At 46.0% G+C, this 19,795-nt stretch overlaps 1 protein-coding gene across 1 annotated transcript in view; it reads left to right on the top strand.

The window, feature by feature from the left end:
* PDE6D (phosphodiesterase 6D) overlaps nucleotides 1-15,197 on the top strand; it is a 39,904-nt gene extending 24,707 nt beyond the window's left edge. The window contains exons 2-5 of the mRNA XM_076341187.1: nucleotides 6,225-6,313; nucleotides 11,106-11,231; nucleotides 12,071-12,176; nucleotides 14,570-15,197. Of these exons, the coding sequence (XP_076197302.1) occupies nucleotides 6,225-6,313; nucleotides 11,106-11,231; nucleotides 12,071-12,176; nucleotides 14,570-14,651 (403 nt within the window). The 3' untranslated portion in view covers nucleotides 14,652-15,197. The remainder of the gene's footprint in view (nucleotides 1-6,224; nucleotides 6,314-11,105; nucleotides 11,232-12,070; nucleotides 12,177-14,569) is intronic.
* Nucleotides 15,198-19,795: the final 4,598 nt, after the last annotated feature.

The raw sequence follows: 19,795 nt of genomic DNA, 5'->3' as shown, positions 1-19,795 counted from the left end.
AGCAATATTAACTTCTGCCCTATTAGCACAATTTTCTGTTACAATCAAGGTAAGGTTGACATGGTATTCAAGTAGTATGTGTGACTATCTTTCCAAGTACAGGCCAAGAACAGCTTACCAGGACTGTCTGATGTTAGATGAAAATATGTGGTGATATAAGATCCATATAGATGGCATCTGCAAGCAAAGATGTAAGGGGGAAGGTAAAAAGGGAAGTATAAAGTATACGACTATATGATATTGTGTTGGGTTTGTTGCTATGATGCTATAGCTGTTAAATATATCCCTCTGATTACATAATTTGCTGTAAAATCACGTTGTTGGTCGCTGAGGACTTTTGCTGCATTTTGTCATGTGGTTCACATTAATCTGTGGATCTCCCTGGCTTCTGTTGCACAGCAATTTGTTCTGTGCAGGAGACTTTAAAAGCAGGCTCTTTTACAGTGAGTACAGGAGTGTCAGGAGTGCTTTGAAGAGATAATTGGCTTCCTTCCATTTGAGGATTTAATAGAGCACCTTTCCAGTACCGAGCACCTCCTGTCATTTGGAGAAGCACAGTAACCCATATCTTGTGTGTCACTCCAGGAGAGTTGGTTTATAATAGCAGAGCTTTAAAAAATACCTGCTCCTGTAAGAGCTGTCATAGCATGCTTTCTGACTGATCTGGAACCCAAGAGAGTGTGCTGCTGTCGAAAGCAGGAGAAGTTGACAGTGCTATACCCAAAGGCTCCAGTAATGTTTGAGGAATAGCTTCCATTTTGTGTGTTTGTTTTGGTACTTCTGTTACTAGACAGAATGAATGGACGCTCATTCAGTTCCTTCAGATATGATTTTGCACTGAATTTCAGCCTTAGGCTAGGAGGAAAGGCTCCTTTTCTCTTAACGCACTGCCAACATGTATACTTGAGGTTTATTAAACACCAAAGACGGCAGCATTTCTCTTGAGTGCGAACAGAGTGAACTCAAGGACATGATTCAGCAGAATGTCTGTGCATATGCTTAAATTTAAGCACACGATTAAGAGTTCTGTGGAAGAGGGATTTGGGAGTTGTAATAAAACGTGAGATTAGAGATTGGAAAGATTAGAGAACGAATGGCATGAGTGGAGTAGAAGCATAAGGCCGTTTGGGTAGTCTACTTCATAATCCTATATTTTGGTAGTTATTTTGCATAACTTATTTTGGTCCTTACTCCTCAGACTGGATTGAAACAACTGAGATGCAAATATTTTTCTGGGAAAAGATGTCTGATAAAAATATAATCCCTGAAGGTTGATTTTTACTTACCTGTAACATTCTTTAAAGTAACATGCTCGCCCATGTCATGAGTGCCTGGTTGTGTCTGCTTTTCATGACAGACAGTGTAAAATCAGGAGTGAAAGTTGGGCAGTTCCAATCAGAATCTTTTCTGGGTCTGCAACAGAGATGTAAATCTGAATTGTTCAGGGCTTTTACCTCCACCTTCTCCACCTTCTCTCTGTCGTTTATCCCATAGGAAAATTCTTATTAACATGTAATCGTTGAGATCCTGTTTGCATCTGGCATGTAGTGAACTGTTCTTAACGTTGCATTTCATGTACAAAAAAAAAAAAGCCGGCAAAGATGATGAAAGACCTTCCCTTCCAGGAGTGGTTATGGACATTAGGCTTGCTTTTATTATGAAAGATAAGAGTGCAGCAGTTCCTAAGGTTTTAGAATGGTGTAGACAGCAAGGAATAAAATCCATGAAAAATGGACCATTTTAATGGAAGAAATGACACCTACTGTTTGCTGCAGCCATTGAGATATTCAAAAAGTGCTAAACATTGCAACATACAAATAATAGTCAGGGAGATTGGGGCAGAACTTCTTTAACTCCATACTACTCTAATGATTAATTTTGTTTGTACTCATTCTCTTCCTTCAAGGTTATTCTTAATTACCAGTGTAGTAATACACGGGAATCTTTTGCAACGCTAAAGCACTTAAAGATAAGTATGTATATTTTGATTTGTTTGAAAGGAGTGATGTCTATGACAGATACAAAAAAGAAAGAATTTCTGTTCTGAGATCAGAGGTATTCAAGATAACAAAACTTGGATTTAGAAATGCACAAACCATTTCCCTTCATCAGGCTAAGCAAAGTAGGTCTGTGCGGAAGCTAATTCATGTCATGTATATAAAGCAAGTCAAATTCCAGCTACTACAAAGCTTTTATGTAAGACTTTGCTGACCCAATAAGTGGTGGAATATAAATAGATCAACAGTACACCCTTCCTTCTGCTGTTCTACCTAATCCTTCCTTGCCTTCAGGATTGAAGGGTATATTGAGTCTTAAATCAGACATTGTTTCCTACAGAAAAAAAAGAAAATCCAGGAAAATGAAAATTTAATGGTGTAAGAGTGTTCTTGTGATTTTATAATGAGAAGCTGAATTAGGAATATACTATTGTTCTTCCTTTTTTTTTCATATATGTTAACTTCACAAAGCTGTAACTGCCTGGCTCTCTACTTGCTCTCCTTAGCTACCCTGCCAGGTGGCTTGACAAGGGCCTCTTCAGAAAGACTAATTGTGTTAAACCTATATTAATTTACTTTCTCCTTTTCAATAATACTTAAAATGCCCTCTTCATCCTGCCTGCAGGTCTCCACTGCTGCTCGGAAGATGGAGCACTTTTTATTTTTAGTAACAATATCTCTCGTGCTGGGATGGAAGAATCTTAAACCAATTAAACACATTAGAAGATAACAGTGTGTAGGGGTTTGGTTCAAGATCTCCATTTTCTTCACTCTGGGGTATGTCCTAACACCAGCCTTTCTATCCAAGATGACAGAAATAGTATGATAAGCTACTAACTAGGTAAGCAGTACAGCTGCTGCTTTGTCAGGTATTCCCTTGCCAAAAAATCACTTGTGATGGGTTTTGCGTTTTTTTTTTAATTCCATTACAGTTAAGTTTTATAAATGATCTCAATTTTGACTTAGGAAATTTTTTTCAGATGCCTGTCTCTTTTGAAACATTTATTTTTTTAAAAGAATGAATCTCTTGAACGTGAAGTGTTTTTTCCAATAGGATTGTGTGTGTGCACTTTTAAGATTCGATGATTTGTTCTTCCCTTTTAATAATGCTTAGTTACTGGGAAAAAACTTAGGAACTGTCTAGAGTATTCTGATCCCTTAAAATATGTCTGGATCCACATATTTTAACTCTGTGTATACACTCTGAATAGCAGATTGATTTCATTTTTTTATTTGCAGAAGTTGGAAAACCATGTCCTGAACCTGCACATGCATCTGTCTAGGCCAGAATGCCTTTTCTACATTGACATTAGACCTTTATTCATTTGATATGGAAATTGCATGGGTTAGCAATGTCCAGATTGTTTAAATACAAGATATTTTCTAGGAACTGTGGCATGCATTGCTATCTGCATGCTCTCATTAGCAGGGATATAGTCTTGAGCTTTTTCTTTATTCTTCAGCTTTAATTTGACAGTCAGAATACAAAGCATGTGGCAGGCTGTCCTGCATGGACTTACTCTTACAGTGGAACATCAATACAGAATAAAGTCTGATAGCACTTTATAGAAGTCTAACACCCCAAATTGTTCAGCATGGCAACGTAACTTGTATGATCTCTCTTGGACTGGATTGAGAGATAAATCCTTATAGGAAGAAGCAACAGAGGTCAGTAGTCCACAGTAGTGTTTTCTCTCACCAGAAATAGTAGGTTACTATCACTCTATAACTATGTATTTCAAGTAAGGATAATAATTAAGCTGTGAGGCTACGTATAGTCTTTGAAGGGCACTTCTAATGTAATACTTTTGAAAATCGCAAACATGATTTCAGAGTACTCCAAAAATTGGTAAGGGAAGAGGGACAGGAAGGTAAGGCAAGGCAAGGCAAGGCATGGCAAGGAAAAAGGAAGATGGTCTATTCGTTAGAGTACTGGGATAGCACTTGGGAGGCTGGATCAGTTCCTGTGCAATGCTGGGTTTTCTGTTCTGGTTAGTGTTTCATCTCCAGTTCAGAGGTCCTTGTCTACTGCTTAGTTTGGCACTACACAGCCTATGGCCGGACCTGTGAGCTCGTAATTCCCACTGATACTGATAGTGAACAAACAGCAAGTAAATACTTCTGAAAGGGATAATTTTTTAAAAGTAATATAGATTTTTCATAATCAAGTGCCTAAGTTACTAAATTACTGTACTGCTAATAGTCAAGAGTGTTTGCATTGCAAGGTGTTGTGAAGATAAATGAATTTGTCAGTGAGATGCTCGGATTGTCTCATTTATTGTTTTTCCCTCGTACATGGTATTTGATAGATTGCACACTGCTTTCTATGCAAATAGCTTCACCCTGGCTAGTTTGTATGTTTGTCTGTGGGAAGGTGTATCTAAAAATGGTGGATTTTTTTGGACACTTTAAATTACGGTTGGGGCGGTTCCATCCTGTGGGTTGCGTTGGCTGGGGACTTTGAGTTTTCCAGCCAGCACCAGATGAAGTGCCCAGCCCTGCTGCAGGTTCTTCTTGCCATGCTGCTGCTCATTTTCTCTCTCTGACTTGCCTGCCTACAGCCCCCGTCTCCCTTTGTTTGGTAGCTGAAGAGAGATCTCCACTTTCCAGCTTTCTGCCAGGATATGGAGGTGGCATATGGGGCCCTCCAGGGATGATGCTTTCCGTCTTCTTCCCTTTTCTCCCCTGCCTTAATCCCAGAACAAGAGGTAAATATTATGTGCTACAGAACAAGTCTAGAAGGACATGAGCAGGCTGCCCTATGCCCCTTTTTCCCGTGCTCCAAGTTTTTGCTAAGTTTTGGGAGCTGTAAGGCCATGCCTGTGTAAACAGACCCTGTACGTGCATTCCCACCTTTCTCCTCCCTCTTGCCCTTTCAGTGGGACATGGAAAGTCTGGCCAGCCTTCAGGAAGGGAAAGGCTCCTCACATCTGCACTGAAGCAGCCATCTTCCCTTCACTCCTCCACACACATAATTTTAAAACAAATGTTACCCTGTAATACAAAATTTGCTAAAGCATCTGTTTCTTCCCTGGAGCTCTGGAAAACTTTGATCAATGTGACAAGTTTGTGTGAGTCTGCCTGGAAACTGTGTATGTTAGAGGATGAGTTCAATATGCATATCTCTGACAGCTCCTATTTATACCCACGTCAAGGTCCATATTGTCCCCCTTATGTTACTCTACCTCCCCAGTTGGTTCTTTGAGCAGTTGGTCTCTCCCCTTCTCCCAGATAGTTTCCAGTATCTTGTCTAGGAAGTACTGAGTACGAAGGGTGCACTGCCATAAACCAGCAAAAGGAAACACCTGGAAAGGTGTTGGTTTGCGTGGCCTTATCTCACAGATCCTGCTCTATTTAGGCTGCTTACATTTGTGCTGGTGACTCCTCAGAGCCGCTCTGGTGAGCTGTGGAGCAGGAGGCTGCTGCGGGGCCTCGGGCTCACTGACAGCTATATCCCTGTTCAAAATGGCATCGGGCAAGTGTGCAGGCTACTTGTTCTGATGTGTCAATGTCTGAGTTACATTATGGGAGAGATTTTTCAAAGGTGTGCTTAAGATCATTATTAATTGTCCCTTTGAAAATGTGAGTATTTCATACTTGCCTATAACTTTAATGACTAATTCACTGATCTGGGCTTTTTGAAAGCTAGCACAGCCTCACTTGCTGAGAGTGAAAAGAGAGGATCTCTCTTTGCTTAGTGCTCAGCAGCTGAAGAATTCTCGTGAGTGGCAGTTACCAGGTCAACAGCAATAGAACAACCCTTGATATTAATATTTTGTAAACTAGGAAAACAAGCTTGATCAGGTGTTTTTCTGATGTTGTATAGGAAGCACTTCTTTGTCTAGCATTTTTCAAATGCTGGAGAACAGCAATTGTTTGTGTAGAATTATCTGTTATTGCTAGTAATGTTCTTGCTTCTCTGCAGCACAGTGACATTGCCTTTATCCTTTAGCAGCAATGGAAAATTATAAATGAGGTTAACAAGCTTCAGTCTAAAGTGAAAACTAAGTCTGTGACTATACAACTCTCATTGCATTCATTCTGGTCAAGGGCTGGTTTGTTCATTTATTTTCTGGGAGAAAGTGTCTCTTGTCCTTGGCCTCCTGAGAATCAGAAAACATGATCGAAACTCAGCTGGAGTAGCCTATTTCAGGGCTTAGCAAAGAACAGTAGGCACAGCATTTAGGGATGTAGATAGCTTGTTTTCCTTAATTGCTTCCCAATCAGAAATTGGATGAACCTGCGGGATGCAGAAACAGGGAAAATCCTTTGGCAAGGAACAGAAGACCTGTCTGTACCTGGAGTGGAGCATGAAGGTAGTGTGTCGCCTTACTGTGCATTTTGGGGCTGGGTGGTGCTCTGTGTCTGGGTCGCCTGAGCTGCCAGTGTACCCCTGCTTTGAAGGACAGATGTCCTGGCTGTGACTTCACACCTTCAGAGGCTTTCACCACAATAACCTGGGGACACGTGGAGAAGGGTGGGAGTGGATCAGTGGCTGGCAAAGGGGACAAGTTAAACAATGCTAAGCGGGGAGCGCAGCTGGGTAAGGAATGAGTGGCCAACCTTTGCTAGGTTGGTTCCAAAATGAAAAGTATAAAAATATATTGACTTTTCTCAGAATAACAACAGGGTTTAGTCAGGGTAGAGGTCAAATGGACAACCAGTGGGGAAGAAGCATACACAGTTATTACCTTGCCTGGCCACAACTGTCCTAATATTCTCCTGCACTAAATTTGACCTCTGCTTTAAAATGGCATACACGGCACATCTGCTCTGCTCTTCTGTCCCTCTACCATTGCTAGGAAGGCCTGTTGCCCTTCCACTTCTGAACTCGCTGAGTAGCAGAGGGCTTCACTGTCCCTTACTCTTCCTCATTTGTGACAAAGCACTGTGATAGGTAACATCCCTGGACAAGAGCTTTGCTTTGGCTCTGTGAAGAGTCTGACCTCACTGAATTAATTTTGAAGGCTTTTCTATTATGTGAGTACCATAGCTGATCTCCAGTAAGTGGAGTGAACTTGATCATTTAATTATGCTGGTGACATTGATGTATTTTTGGTTAAACATCAAGGACTGAGTTCTGCCTGGCGCTACTAGGACTTACCTCTCCCATAAACTGGAAAATCTGTTGTGTCTGAAGGAGGCAACCAGCGTATAAAGATCCTTCTCTGCCCAGAGAGTGTACAGAAGATCTGTGGCAAAACACTGTGAGTCCAGTAGTCTTCCAGCAATATACTTGGCTTCAAAGTGAGCTTAAGGTGCAAGAGAAACAAGTTGCCTTTTCCTCATTTGGTCCCCAGTCAACATTCATCTGCTTTATGACAAGAGCTCATTATTAGGACCAGTAGTAGGTTGTCTCAGCTTAAGAGGGGCCTGATGCCAGGAATAGAGGTTGCAGGTCAGAGCTAGAGGAAAGCAAAGCTGTGACTCAGTGATTACTAAGAGCATTTTCTAAGCTTTGTGTCCTTCAGCCTTGCTAACCTGTACTCCCGTTCTCATACCAGTGGTAACAGCAAACAGTTCTGCTGATAGGCCTTAACAGATACTTACTCATGCTTACCATACAAGATACCTACACTAAGGAAAAGCATTCCAGCCCTTTCAAATACACCTATAGGAAAGGAATTGAAATACAACTTTCAAAAGAAATGCGGTAATTCATCAGTTCAATACTAAATTTCTTAAATTGCAGGTTAGTGATGCTTTGCCTTCTTGATATAACTGTAACGTTTGGCATGCCCACAGCAGCTAACAGGAGACCTAGGAGAAATGAGGAATCAGGCTTTAGAAAGCAGAAGAAAATCAGCCAAAAGTATTCCCAATCTCCCCAGATTTTGTGCTGCAAAAGCTTCTCCTTGGACGCATAGCTAGTCTTTGAATCCTCTTCATTCTGTCTCAACAGACTGTTGCACTGCCTTGGTTCAATGCAAACTACAGAAAGGTGTGCTTTGGGGGAGAGAGGACAGCTGGAGCTGTGTCTCATGAGGGTTTGTTGTGTTGCCCCATTTCCTTCCTGCCATCTTTCTCACTTTGGCAAATCGTATCACCTCACTGTGTCTCAGACTTTCCTCACATATAAAACAGGAACCCTCACCTCCATCAGAGGAGCTTGGGGAATTAATTAAAGCATACTCTGGCGTGAGATTAATGCCCATTGTACAAGGAATTGTTAAGACCTTATCTGGTGTGCAGTTCAGTAATCCATCTAGAAGATGGATGACTGCAAAATAGAACAGGTGCAGAGAAGAGCTATTAGGAGAAGCCACTGAAAAGATTACGGATGGGAGGATGGTCTTTCTTAGGAGAAGAGAGGAAAAAAGCCGTTTTTGTATGGCTTAGCAAGAAAAGAAGGCTGAGTTGGATAGATTATTCTCAATAAATGGGCTAAGAAAGGGGAGAGGTGTCCAACAAAGGAGGATAATCTGACTATGAATTAAAAGAAGGTGTGGGGAAATGCGGTGCTGGTACAGTCCTGCAACAGAAACAGTGAGGGCAAACAGTCAGAATAATTGTTTTAAAATGAAGGCCATATGTGTCTCAAAGTCATTCTATAGCACTTGTGTTTGTGTGTTTTGTGGCCATTCAGGGCAAATCACAGTCTAGACATAGCAAACAAAGAATCAAATATGTAGCAGAGTGAACAAAATATATTCCCTTAAAACAGGACTTCTATTTGCTTTTTAAACAGGGCTTCTATTTGATTTAAGTACAGTTTTTTTTAAAAAATGAACTCTTAAGTTTCAAATCATGATACTGTATTACTACCTAAACTTTCTATTACCACTTAGATTAAATAAGAAGAATATTAATGTGGTATTGGATTGCTGCTGAAGTCTTAACATTAAACCACTGAAAGTAGTACAAATCACTGCCTGAGCACCTGAAATCTAAACCAGCTTTTGACAGCAGGAGCTTTTCCATGTACCCAGTCGGGTCAATTCAGTGACAGTGCATTCAAAACTGGGAGGCAATCTGGGAGACGCAAATCCGTAAAGTTTGGTTTCTTCCAATATACAAGCAAATCTTGGAGTAAGCTGCTGAGGTCTAGCACTTGTAGAATCCCCAGTGTTGTTCCCAGTCACCACAGCCAGCTTTCATTCAGGAAATACAAATAATCCTTTTGTTATCTAAGAAAAGATGTAGTTTGAAATATAAAAGAAGTTTGGCTAAGACAGCTTGATTTCTTACACGTCCCAAATTTTTAAGGTAGTTTTATTAAACTATATGAAATATAATGATACAGATATTTTAATTTAATTTCAGTTTCTAACTAAATGCAGTTGGACCCAAAATGACTTGCTAAGTAAATAAGAAATGTGTCATTCATCACTTTCTAATCTAATCAGAATTAAGTATCTGACTAAATGTACGTTAGCTATATAAGTGCTTAAATAAATGTGCAGGTATAGTATATCCTTAGGTTAACAAAAAGCAGCACTAAATTTAGGATAAAGTCTATGCTTACCTGCATTTCAGCATGTTTTAAAATGGTCCTAAATGATGAGAATGAAACTTCTTTCTCTTCTATCTTTTCAATGGAGAAAAAGAGGTATAAAAGCAAAATGAGTTTAAAATAAATAATTTCAATTAAAATTTTCTGCTTGATGGTATACATATCAACTAAAATCTCTTAGATCAGGGGTTTAAAGACTACACAGTCCTACTTTTATTAAAAGTAACCTTTTATTTTGTAGTTTTACAATATTAAAGCAAACATTCTCAGCAGTCTGTCTTGGGGATGAAAGAAATGTAATTACTAAATTGCAGAAGTCATTTTACACTTAACTGCAAAGGGATGTTTATTCACAACAGGCTGTAGCCTGTACATGTGAGGGCAGTAAAAGATGGTGCCATGCAGGTTTCTACGCTGAAAAAAAAAAAAAAAAAAGACTAAAAATAATTAGAGAGCTTTTACATTTAAAACTCTTCCCTTACACTTTTAACTTTCTTTTTTACCTTTTTTTTTTTTAAAACAAACTGTGGGCTGTGTACTTCTCCATGGGATAGGATGGTAGCTTACATTCCCTAACCCTCCAGCTCTCTAGATTGGTTTCATATCAAGGTCCTACTCCATTAAACTGTTCTACATTAGATGGATTTGCCTGGGGTTTGGTAGACTTTTTATTAAACAGCAGCCTGCTGTCTGCTCATGGATGTTTTGATACGTTTTCCATTTAGGAACAGTTTGGCTCATAAAGCACATGCCAGCTGTATTCCCTCCCCTCTTTATTTCTAATAAATTTACATGAAACATTTTCTAATATGCAGGAAGGATTATGTACAATCACACCACTGAAGTATGATGGGCTTGGGAGATTTTTAGTATATTGACTCCCCCCCGTATTCTCCTGATTAGGACCTTTCAGCATATTAATCAATGCTCCCAAACTGTCCCTTCTCTGACTCCTCCACCTCTAAAAAAAGCCTTATGAAGTATCTACTAGGTACAGTTTGCCAGTTGCTGTTGGTGTCTCACCCATTGCAAGAGCTCAGATACCCCGGATTGCCAAATTTCTCTCTTAAACTCTCTAGTTTGGTACTGACTTCACTGCCTCAGTGGGTCTCAGTGTTTGGGGAACAGACATTTTGTATACTTTTACAGGACGACTTCAGAGCTATGTGAGATGGCTGAAACAGTGCTGCTGGGCTGAGAAATAGCCGTTTGTGGTTTGCTGGAGATGCACAGTCTGAAAGGGAAGGAGAAGTGAGAAGGGCTAACATGCTTGGTGTACTAAGCAGCCCTTCGGCTGCTTGTGATCTTCAACACACTTCCTAAAGTAAAATTTTAAGTTGCATCTCATATTTTTACCTGAAGAATTGTGTCTTTTAGTAATAAACAGCTAGGAACCAGGAGTCTCAGAGATCAGTGTTGTATCCCTGGTTCTGTCACAAGTTTCATTCCTGGCTCTGGGCAAGGTACTTAACCGATTTGCATCTTGGATTTCACTCCTGCAAATGTAAAAACAAAGTCCTTTGTGTTTTCATTTCTCCTGCTACTATGATCTTGTACTAGCACTAATCATTACTTCAAAGTATATTATAACAGCACCTGAAGCAGCTGGGTTTGTTTTATTGTGTCCAAATAATGCTTCTTTATCTGTTTCACAGCTCGAGTTCCTAAAAAAATCCTGAAATGCAAAGCAGTGTCTCGGGAGTTAAACTTCTCCTCAGCAGAACAAATGGAAAAATTCCGACTGGAACAGAAAGTTTATTTCAAAGGGCAGTGTCTAGAAGGTATGCATCTGCTCTGTGTGCAGTCCTGCTGCAGCACAGGGAGCGACCCCCAGCGTGGCGGGCATTAGAGAAACTCAAATGGGTGGTGATTTTAATTTTTCAGAGTAGCACTGAAGCACTCATTTGTCAGGACTACTGGGCCACAGTATTAGGGATAGCATTTCATAAGTGTATTAACACTTCATTATGTAAGCAAAAAATCTGGGTAATCATGCTTCAGGGCATAAATCCAACGCAGGCTGCCTGAGGCAAGAAAACAGGTTATTTTAGAGTCACCCATTATGGGGATTCATGCATCTTCCTCAGAAGCACCTAGTGCTGGCCACCACCACACTGGAGGCCGGACTAAAGGAGCCTCTGGTTTACTTTGGTTACAGCAGTGCCACCAATTATTGTCCGTGTGACTCCATAGCTGCACATCTGATCTCCCTCACTGTAGTATTAATCTGGGGTGGAGGAGTGGGAGATAAAACATTGGGCGCCTTGTCTTTTGGGCAACCAGTTGTACGCTTAGTCTCAGCTGGATGCGGGGGATGTCTGCAGGAGGGGGAGTGTGGTTTCCCTGTTCCCAATTAGGTGTGATGAAATTTCCACTGAATGCTAAGGAAGTGGCGTGGCTTTATCATTACCATCAGCTATTTTAGAAAGGGAGTATCTGCTTTAAGAGGAGGGCAGGGTTCGGTGCAGTTTAAGCTGTACAAAGTAATTTCAATGTAAAATGTTGGCAGCGCAGCAGGACAGTTTAGGGAGTTCCCCAGCCTGTCAGGTGAAAAGCAAAAGGACCATTTGTGGATTTTATCTTCTTTCAAGTGCCTCTGGATCTTCTTTTTACTTTGCAGAATGGTTCTTTGAATTCGGTTTTGTGATTCCTAACTCCACAAACACTTGGCAGTCCTTGATAGAGGCAGCACCTGAATCACAGATGATGCCAGCTAACGTTTTAACGTGAGTGCCTTGGGCTTACAGAATCTGAGAGCAGGCAAAGAAAAAGCCGTGTGTGGCATTTCCTTGGGGGCCACAGTGGGAATGAAGAGAGGGAGTTGCTACCAACTCTGAATCACCGTTCACTACTGTTAGCTGTTGAGAGATAAAAGGGGCTAAGCCAACCTCATTACCTTCTTTCCCATAGGTCCAATTTGCATTAATATAGCAATAAAAGTTTGGAGAAAGTGGAACTGATCCTTTATTAGAGTTGCTTAATTTTTTTGAAAGGTGAACCGTGAAAGGATTTTAACATGCTTTGCAGCTTAATACGTCTTACATCCAGGAAAAAAAAAAGATGTTTGGGCCATTTTCAAATTCAGCTATTGATCACTGACTCTTGTCCAAGGTGGTTGTTTTTCATGCAATGTATCACTCACAGGAGCTGCTCTAGCGTTTGTTTCATCACTGTACCATTTTGCCAAGCTTTGTGTCTTTTACATTGGATTATAAACTATGCATTTAGTCATATAGAGTTGTATCTGGGGATAAAATACCCTTAACAGGTAGGAAACAGTCATTTTACAGTCACCTGTAATGGGATTCACACACCTTCCTCAGAAACGTCTAGACCTGGCCGCTGTTTGCACATTGACTTCTGAGTATTATGAATAATGCATGCTGGGCTTTGCTCTGAGTGTGGACAGCAAAGTACAAGCTTTGGTGGGATGACGGAAAAGGCTCCTTGAGGGAGGCCCCTGGGAAGCTGTAATCACTGACAAAAAGCCACCCTCCCTGCAGTGCTAGATGGGTGCTGGCAAGCACGAGGAGCACGTTGCCAGCAGAGACAGAAGGGTATGGGAATCCTCCTGCCAACAAGAGGCAGACAGGGAGCAGCCAGTCTCACTGCAAGGTCACTGTGTCCTCTGGAAGACCTTCCTCTTCAGCATTTTCCCTCTTGTTCCCTGTCTGGAGGAAAGCCAGTCGCATAGAGAAGGCACCGGGATGGGAACTACCATCACTGATTTCTATTCACAGCACATTTCAGAGAGATAGCGGACTCAGAAGAGAGCATCGGTGTTCGAATAGTGCTCCCTGGCACAATCTGCTCAGAACCTCGTAGGTGCTACACACGTCCTCAGCTCCCAGAGCTGGCAGCTTTCAGTCAGTACAGGAGGAGCCAGATTTGGGAATCGGAGTAAAGAAACAAAGGCATCTGACAAGTTGGTTTTGACCATCTCGGGAAATCAAGGCATTTTCAGGACTGGGAGTCATGAGAGTCCAGTTCTCAAGTGACCTTGAGGATTTTCCAGTGTCCCATTCTTTCCTTGGAGTCTGTCCACTTGTAGTGGGCAGCCCAGATCTCTCTCCTATTCATGGAGGTGTCCTAAAGTCATTCTTGAGGCTTTTCAGTAGAATCACCAGCCCAAAGAAACCCAAAGGGGGTTTTGTGGCCCAAATAAATCAGCTTTTTTCAGCTGCCAAGACTTGGAGAGCCCCTCACTTTCTGATATTCCCAAAGACCTCATGTTTGTCTCGATGTTTCCATAGCAGGAGAGAACGGAGATGGGGTATTTGGTGCTAACAAGGCACCCTGCGCAAAGGATTCCCAGGATGACTAAATATCAGATGGAGAATGTTCCGGGACATTTGAATTCAAGCATTGTCCACGCCACAGCAAAAACCTTACGCTCTTGCCATGTTTAGCTTTGCCGGTGTTACAGATACCAAGAGCCACAGTGGAGATGGAACTGCTGCTTTGATTTTCAAGAGCCAGGTTATTTTGACGTGGCCAGATCACACTGCTCAGGTGTCCAGGTGTTGTAGTGACCCCGAAGTTCTTACCTTTGTCTACTGAAATCTCAAAGTCAGCAACTTAAATCACCAGAGCTTTTGTCACACCCAAATCTACATTTCCGTTGCAGTTTGTATAAAATATGCTTGTGCGTTTGCATTTAAGCACTTCTTGAGGGAAATGACATGTTAAGTTGGTTGAAGCAGCTTGCTCAGCACTAGAGGACAGAGATGGGGAATAAAAAAAGAATTCCCATCAGTTTTCACGATTTACTGCAAGAGAGAGGGGCCTGAAGGTGCTGGGACTGCTAGTTTATTTTTAGCAATAGAAGTGAGCAGAAGTTTGCTGTTTGTGAGCACTCTGCAGCCTGCGTGGTACTGTGCCCAGAAAGGGGGCGACAAGGGAGGGATGGGGGGAACTGCTCCATGTAGGAATGCAGTGGAGAGATGATGGCTCCCAGATCAGGACACAGTGCTCATTGCATGTGGCTCCAAACCAAAGCTCGTGTTGCGGGGGGTAAGATGTCAGCCCAGGCTTGTGAGAACATTGAGAGAAGCAGTCGTTTTTCTACCGTTCATGCACTCTTCTAATACCTCTTCTTTCTCCTCTTTTCCTTCCGCAGTGGTAATGTTATTATAGAAACCAAATTCTATGATGACGACCTTCTCGTAAGCACTTCCAGAGTGAGACTTTTCTACGTTTGAGATGGGGCTTTTTGGAGCTGTTTAGTTTTCCTCCATGCAGTTCTTGGTGCAGAACCCCCCGACTATCCAGTGGAAGACACTCCTGTAGGCGGTGACCCTGGGGACCAGCTCAACGTGGGTTGTGACCTTTGCCCATCAGTTATTTTGCTTTCTCCTCTGACAAGACCAGACCAAACCCTCAGAGACAGGACCATCTGCTCAGCGAGGCACTGGGGAATAGAGGCTGTCTCTGAACACGGGCAAACGATGGTCATGCAGAACCAATACTGTAAATTATGTTAGTCTCATCCTTTGTACTTCTCTGGATCCTGGTATAATCTCCCATTTCCACTCACACCAAACTCTCAATGCGTTTCATTTTTGGGGGATTAAGTTAACCTTTTCATTTTTCTCATGTTGTAGGTTTTTAATCCTTTCACTGGATTTCTGTGTAACTGGTCCACACATCCTCTTACCCTGAACTTGTAAAATAGACTGTGATTTCACCTAATGTAATTAAAACAAATTTCTCAATTAAAACATTCCTACCGTCCAAAGAAGGGAAGAAATGTTAGTTCTGTGCGTTTTCCTTTCTGTTATAAAAATGCCTTGCAGCAGGCACATACTCGTATCACTCAAGCCAGCAGCAGATCAGGGCATTCCACAGCCCCCATATCCTTGTTAAATTTCTCTTCCTCCAGCTGACCATGTAGGAAAGGTTTCCTGACTGCTCTGACCAAGGTTTCTCCTTGGCCTCGTTTCTGTTCGTTCATCCCTCGGGGCAGTTTGTCCTGTTTGCCCAGTCACCGGTTTCCTGAGCAGCACTGCACGCCGTTCTGCTTTTCTAAGTTCCTGGGGACACTCAAACCCCTCTGGAAAACATGTGTTCCCCTGAGCCCACCGGCATCAGTCCTGTGCTGGGCTGAGCTCCCTGAAGCACAGCTGTGGCTGCGGTTGCCGATACCAACAATCCCCATGCGTGCACGGCTTTAATGACGCACGGCGGCAATCGAGCTTCTCGGTTCTCGCTTCTCGAGCCCTACAGCTACTCTTTCCCCTGGTCATTTGTAATTAGCTCTAGCGCATGTAAATCTTGGGAAGGGGTCATCTCCAGCTTCTGCTCTTAAACATCATCTTAAACACGATCGCTCGACACCTTGGTCAGCCTGTCTCGTGGCTGGGCTTGAGATTCTCAGGAGAATCACAGGGAAATGAAACGCCTCATTTCAGATCCTGAATTCAGCCACTTGGGTGTATGTGGGAGGGATACAGTGTAATTTTTTTTTTTTAGGTGAATTGAAGTTGGACCATTAATCCCCATGAGAAGAGCATTCTCCATTGTAGCAGCTTTCTCAAGAGACCTTGCTGATGGATTTCAGCCTGCTGGATTTGCAGGGCAGAGTCTTCTCAGCAGCGTGACCCGTCCTAGGCCAGCCTTTATACAAAGAGATAACCAAAACTGCCTTCTGCACCCAGCGTGAACGACACCCAGTGATTGTGATCTCCGTCAAAGAGGAGAGACAAAAGGTATCCGAAAAGGAAAAATATAAAAGGTCGAGGGTCTTGAGAGCTGGTACCTCTACGTTCTAGGATAGCTGCTCTGCTAGACACGCACAGCATGGGTCTGGCAGAGACAGGGGGAAGGTGTCTCCTCTCGCCAAGCTGAGCTACAACCGGGTGCTGGGGAGCCCCTGCCCCCGTAGCAGAGGGATGCTCCCAGCGGGACTGAATCTAACCTGGATGCCTTTTTCTTTAATGGCAGACAAGCTTTGAATTCTCGCACCCACTTAACCTTATCGGCGAGGAAGGCGCCTGCGGGGATGCCCTCCCTGCAGAGCCGCACACGCTGGAGGTCCCCGCGGGGGGGGTTAAGCGGCCACCGACACGCGTGGCTGCGGCTCCCGCGGGGTGAGTTCCCCTGGGAGAGGGCCCTGGGGGGACGCGGGTCCTGAGACGGCCCGAGGGGACCGTCCGGAGCCCCTTCCCTCCCAGCCCGCGCCCGCCTGGCCCCGGCTGCCCCAGTTCGCCCAGTTCACCCAGCCGGAGCTGGCCGGCCCCGCGGCGGCGGCTCTGCCGCGGGTCATTGCCGCCCTCAAGTGGCTCCGTGGGAAATAGCTGGCAGCTCACCCGCTCCTGTTCCCGGACCGGCCTCTCCCAGCTCCCCCCAGCATCGCCCAGTCCCCCCCCAGCACCCCCCAGTGCGGGGCTCAGCCTCCTTTAAAGAACCGATGGAGCCAACGCCGGAGCCGGGGGAGAGCAGGGGCCCGGATCCAGCCGGCAGAAAGGCCCCGGTAGGGCAGGGGGGAACAGCGTGGTCTGAACCAGGCACCACCTAAAATCCAGGTGAAGGGCCCCCGGGTGCTCGGAGCAGGAGCCTGTGCTTGGCCCAGGCAGGAGGAGCTGCGGGTCCCCTCCTCGTGGGGCTGACGGGGATTTGGGAGCCCAGGGAGAAGGGTCAGGATACACTGCCAACGCGCTGCCCTCAGTATGTCCCATCCCCAGGGCCACGCTCAGTTCCCTTGCATGTGGCCGTTGGCACTGGGGCAGCAAAAGCCCCAGCAAAGGGAAAAGTGGGGCTGGAAAAGGCAAGAGCGGAGCAGGAGATCCGGGGTGTGTGCATCACCTCTGCCATCACCCATCCATGTGCCCGGGGGTGGTTCTGGCCATGGCCCGAGGACAGCCCCACACTAACCTCTGTGCAAAGTTGGATGGGGGGGAGCCCTGGGAGTGGGAAGCAACACAGTGATTGTCCCTTTTATTTACCAGAAAAGTTCCCATCCAGAAACTCACAGCCCTGGCAGGCATCTCTGGGGCAGGGAAACCTCCCCCAGCCTGGTCCACACACCAGGCTCTGCATGAGGGGAGGGCTCCACGGTGGTGAGACAGGCAGTTTTGGGGGGGGTGGGACCTGGCTGGGCCAGGCGAGGAGCCTCTCCCCACACAGCACCCTTCCCAGAGCCCAGCTGCTCACAAAAACCCCGGCTCATCTGGAGCTGCTGCCGAGCGGTGCCCGAGAGGGAACCAGCTGGATTCAGCAGCAGCAGCCGCTGCGGGTGAATCCCAGCCGTCAGCCATGGCTTTCCCCAGCTCATTGTTCGCAGCCGGGGTGTTTTGGCCTCGGCAGCTCCTGTGGTGGACACGAGTGCCTTCCAGCCACCGGCATGCAGAGGGCATTTGTTTCTGCAAGAGCCTCAGGGCAGGGAACGTGCTCAGGAGGCTGCTCCCCACCAGCCGGACGGCTGCGGCGCAGGGCTCGCCCCCCATGTCGGGAGGGCTGTGAGCCACCCTGGCAGCCTGCAGAAACCTGGCGGCGAGGGCAGGGTGGCCCTGCAGAGCCTGGACACGCGGCCAGAGGCCACAGAGGCACATCCGGAAGCAGAGGAAGGAGGGAGGGAGAAGCAGGCGAGAGCTGGGGCCACGCACAGCCTGGGGGGCTGGCACGGAGAGATTTGGGGTGAAGCTTGTAAAAAGAAAACTTCATCCTCACTGCCCTTCAGCCACATCTTTGTCTGGGAGCCGTCCAAGCCAGGGTGTTGCAGAGCTGCTGGGTAAAAGCAGCAAGGCAGCACAGGAGGAGGGTAATGCACAACACACTTTTGGCTTTAGGGGAGCTCTCTGCTTGGTTTTGGGGTCCATCACGCCCACCCCCTCTCCAGCCATCAGTAGAGGCTCCCCAAGGCACAGGCATGGCTTATGGCAATGAAAAACACCCACTGACGGGACTCGGGGCTGGCTGTGAAGCAGGAACATAACCCCAGGTGCATCAGGCTCTCACCTCCATGCTGTGATGAAGGACAGGGCCAGCTCCTTCCCGCCCCCCCATAGCAAGCACCAGGCTCTCTCACCCTCACTGCCCATTGCCAGCACCCTGCCGGGGTGTTACCTACCCCAGCTGCCGCCCGGGTGCCTTCCCCGGCCGCCGCAGGGGCTCTCAAGCTGCCTGACCGCCCAGCAAAGCCGACTGGGGCTCCCGCTGGCGCGCTGCCCCAGATCTGCCCTGCCCAATAACACTCAGGCAGGGAAGCAGAGCCGTCCTAATGCGGTTAATTAGCTGATTCACGAAGGTTACTGGCGAACAAAAGGCACACAAACAGCCCAGAGCCACATTACGTTCGGTCCCTGCTTTGCTACTCTTACCTTCCTGCAGGTGCAGGCAGCGCGTGGCAGCAGGCAGCACGTGGCAGCAGGCAGCGTGTGGCAGCGCGTGGCAGCCTGCAGGGTCAGCGCTGTCTCTTTCCACCTTACCCGGCTCTATCCTTCCCCGGCAGCACTGGGAGGGGGACAGGAGGGCTTGGGAAGGTTTGGGTCCCTCTGTCCCCTTTTGGGGGCAGAGATCCCGCTCCTGGGTCGCTGGGACAGTGCGGGCAGAGCCCAAGCCAGGCGTTGAGCCTCTTGGACACAGGGACCTCAGGGCTGCCAGGTGACTTTGGTGCAGTCCCATCCATCCCCAAAGACAGGGGGGCAGCCGGGGCAGAGGCAGGACCCAAAAGGCCCCTTTTCAGTCCAAGGTGCACAACTCCTCCTGCCCTAGGGAGCACCCCCCCACCAGCCCTCAGTGCCATGGGACCTGGGTGCAATCCTTGTTGGGGCTCAGCACCCGCCTCGCCCTACTGCATGTGTGACATCCACATCCATGGTGGCTTTTGCCACTGGCATCCCCCGCCGCAGGAGGAGAATGGGGCCAGCCATCACCACGGCCCTTCTTGCAGAGCATCCCATTCCTATGGGATACAGCTCTGTGCCAAAATCCTGCCTGCACCACCCTCTCTGTGCCAAAAATCCTGCCTGCTCCCCCAGCACCCAGGGGCTGGGCAGGGTGGGGAGTGTGGCAGGCACCCAGGAGGGATGATGAGCTGAGAGGGGATGAGTTGGGGACACGGAGCAAGGGGAGGAGTGGATGGCAGGACGGTGCTGTGGAAAGCTCTCCCAAGTGTCCAAAAAGCTGGGCTGGAAAGGCCTCGCGTTGCCCCGGGTGTGCAAAAGCGGAACAGTGACAAGTTGTGGGAAGGGCTCACATTCATGCTGGCTATGGAAAACAGACACCAAGAAACCACCAGGGATGCAGGAGGAAGCCACGGGAGAGATGTGAAGACCCTGACGGTGAGGGACTTAAGGAGTCAGGGTCATCTGGCTGATAACGAAGCAAAAGTGGTCAGAGGAGAGTG

Source organism: Aptenodytes patagonicus, chromosome 6 (assembly GCF_965638725.1).
Source record: "Aptenodytes patagonicus chromosome 6, bAptPat1.pri.cur, whole genome shotgun sequence".
Taxonomy (NCBI): domain Eukaryota; kingdom Metazoa; phylum Chordata; class Aves; order Sphenisciformes; family Spheniscidae; genus Aptenodytes; species Aptenodytes patagonicus.
The sequence above is the reverse complement of the archived record's forward strand: the minus strand, read 5'-3'. Positions and strand labels throughout refer to the sequence as shown.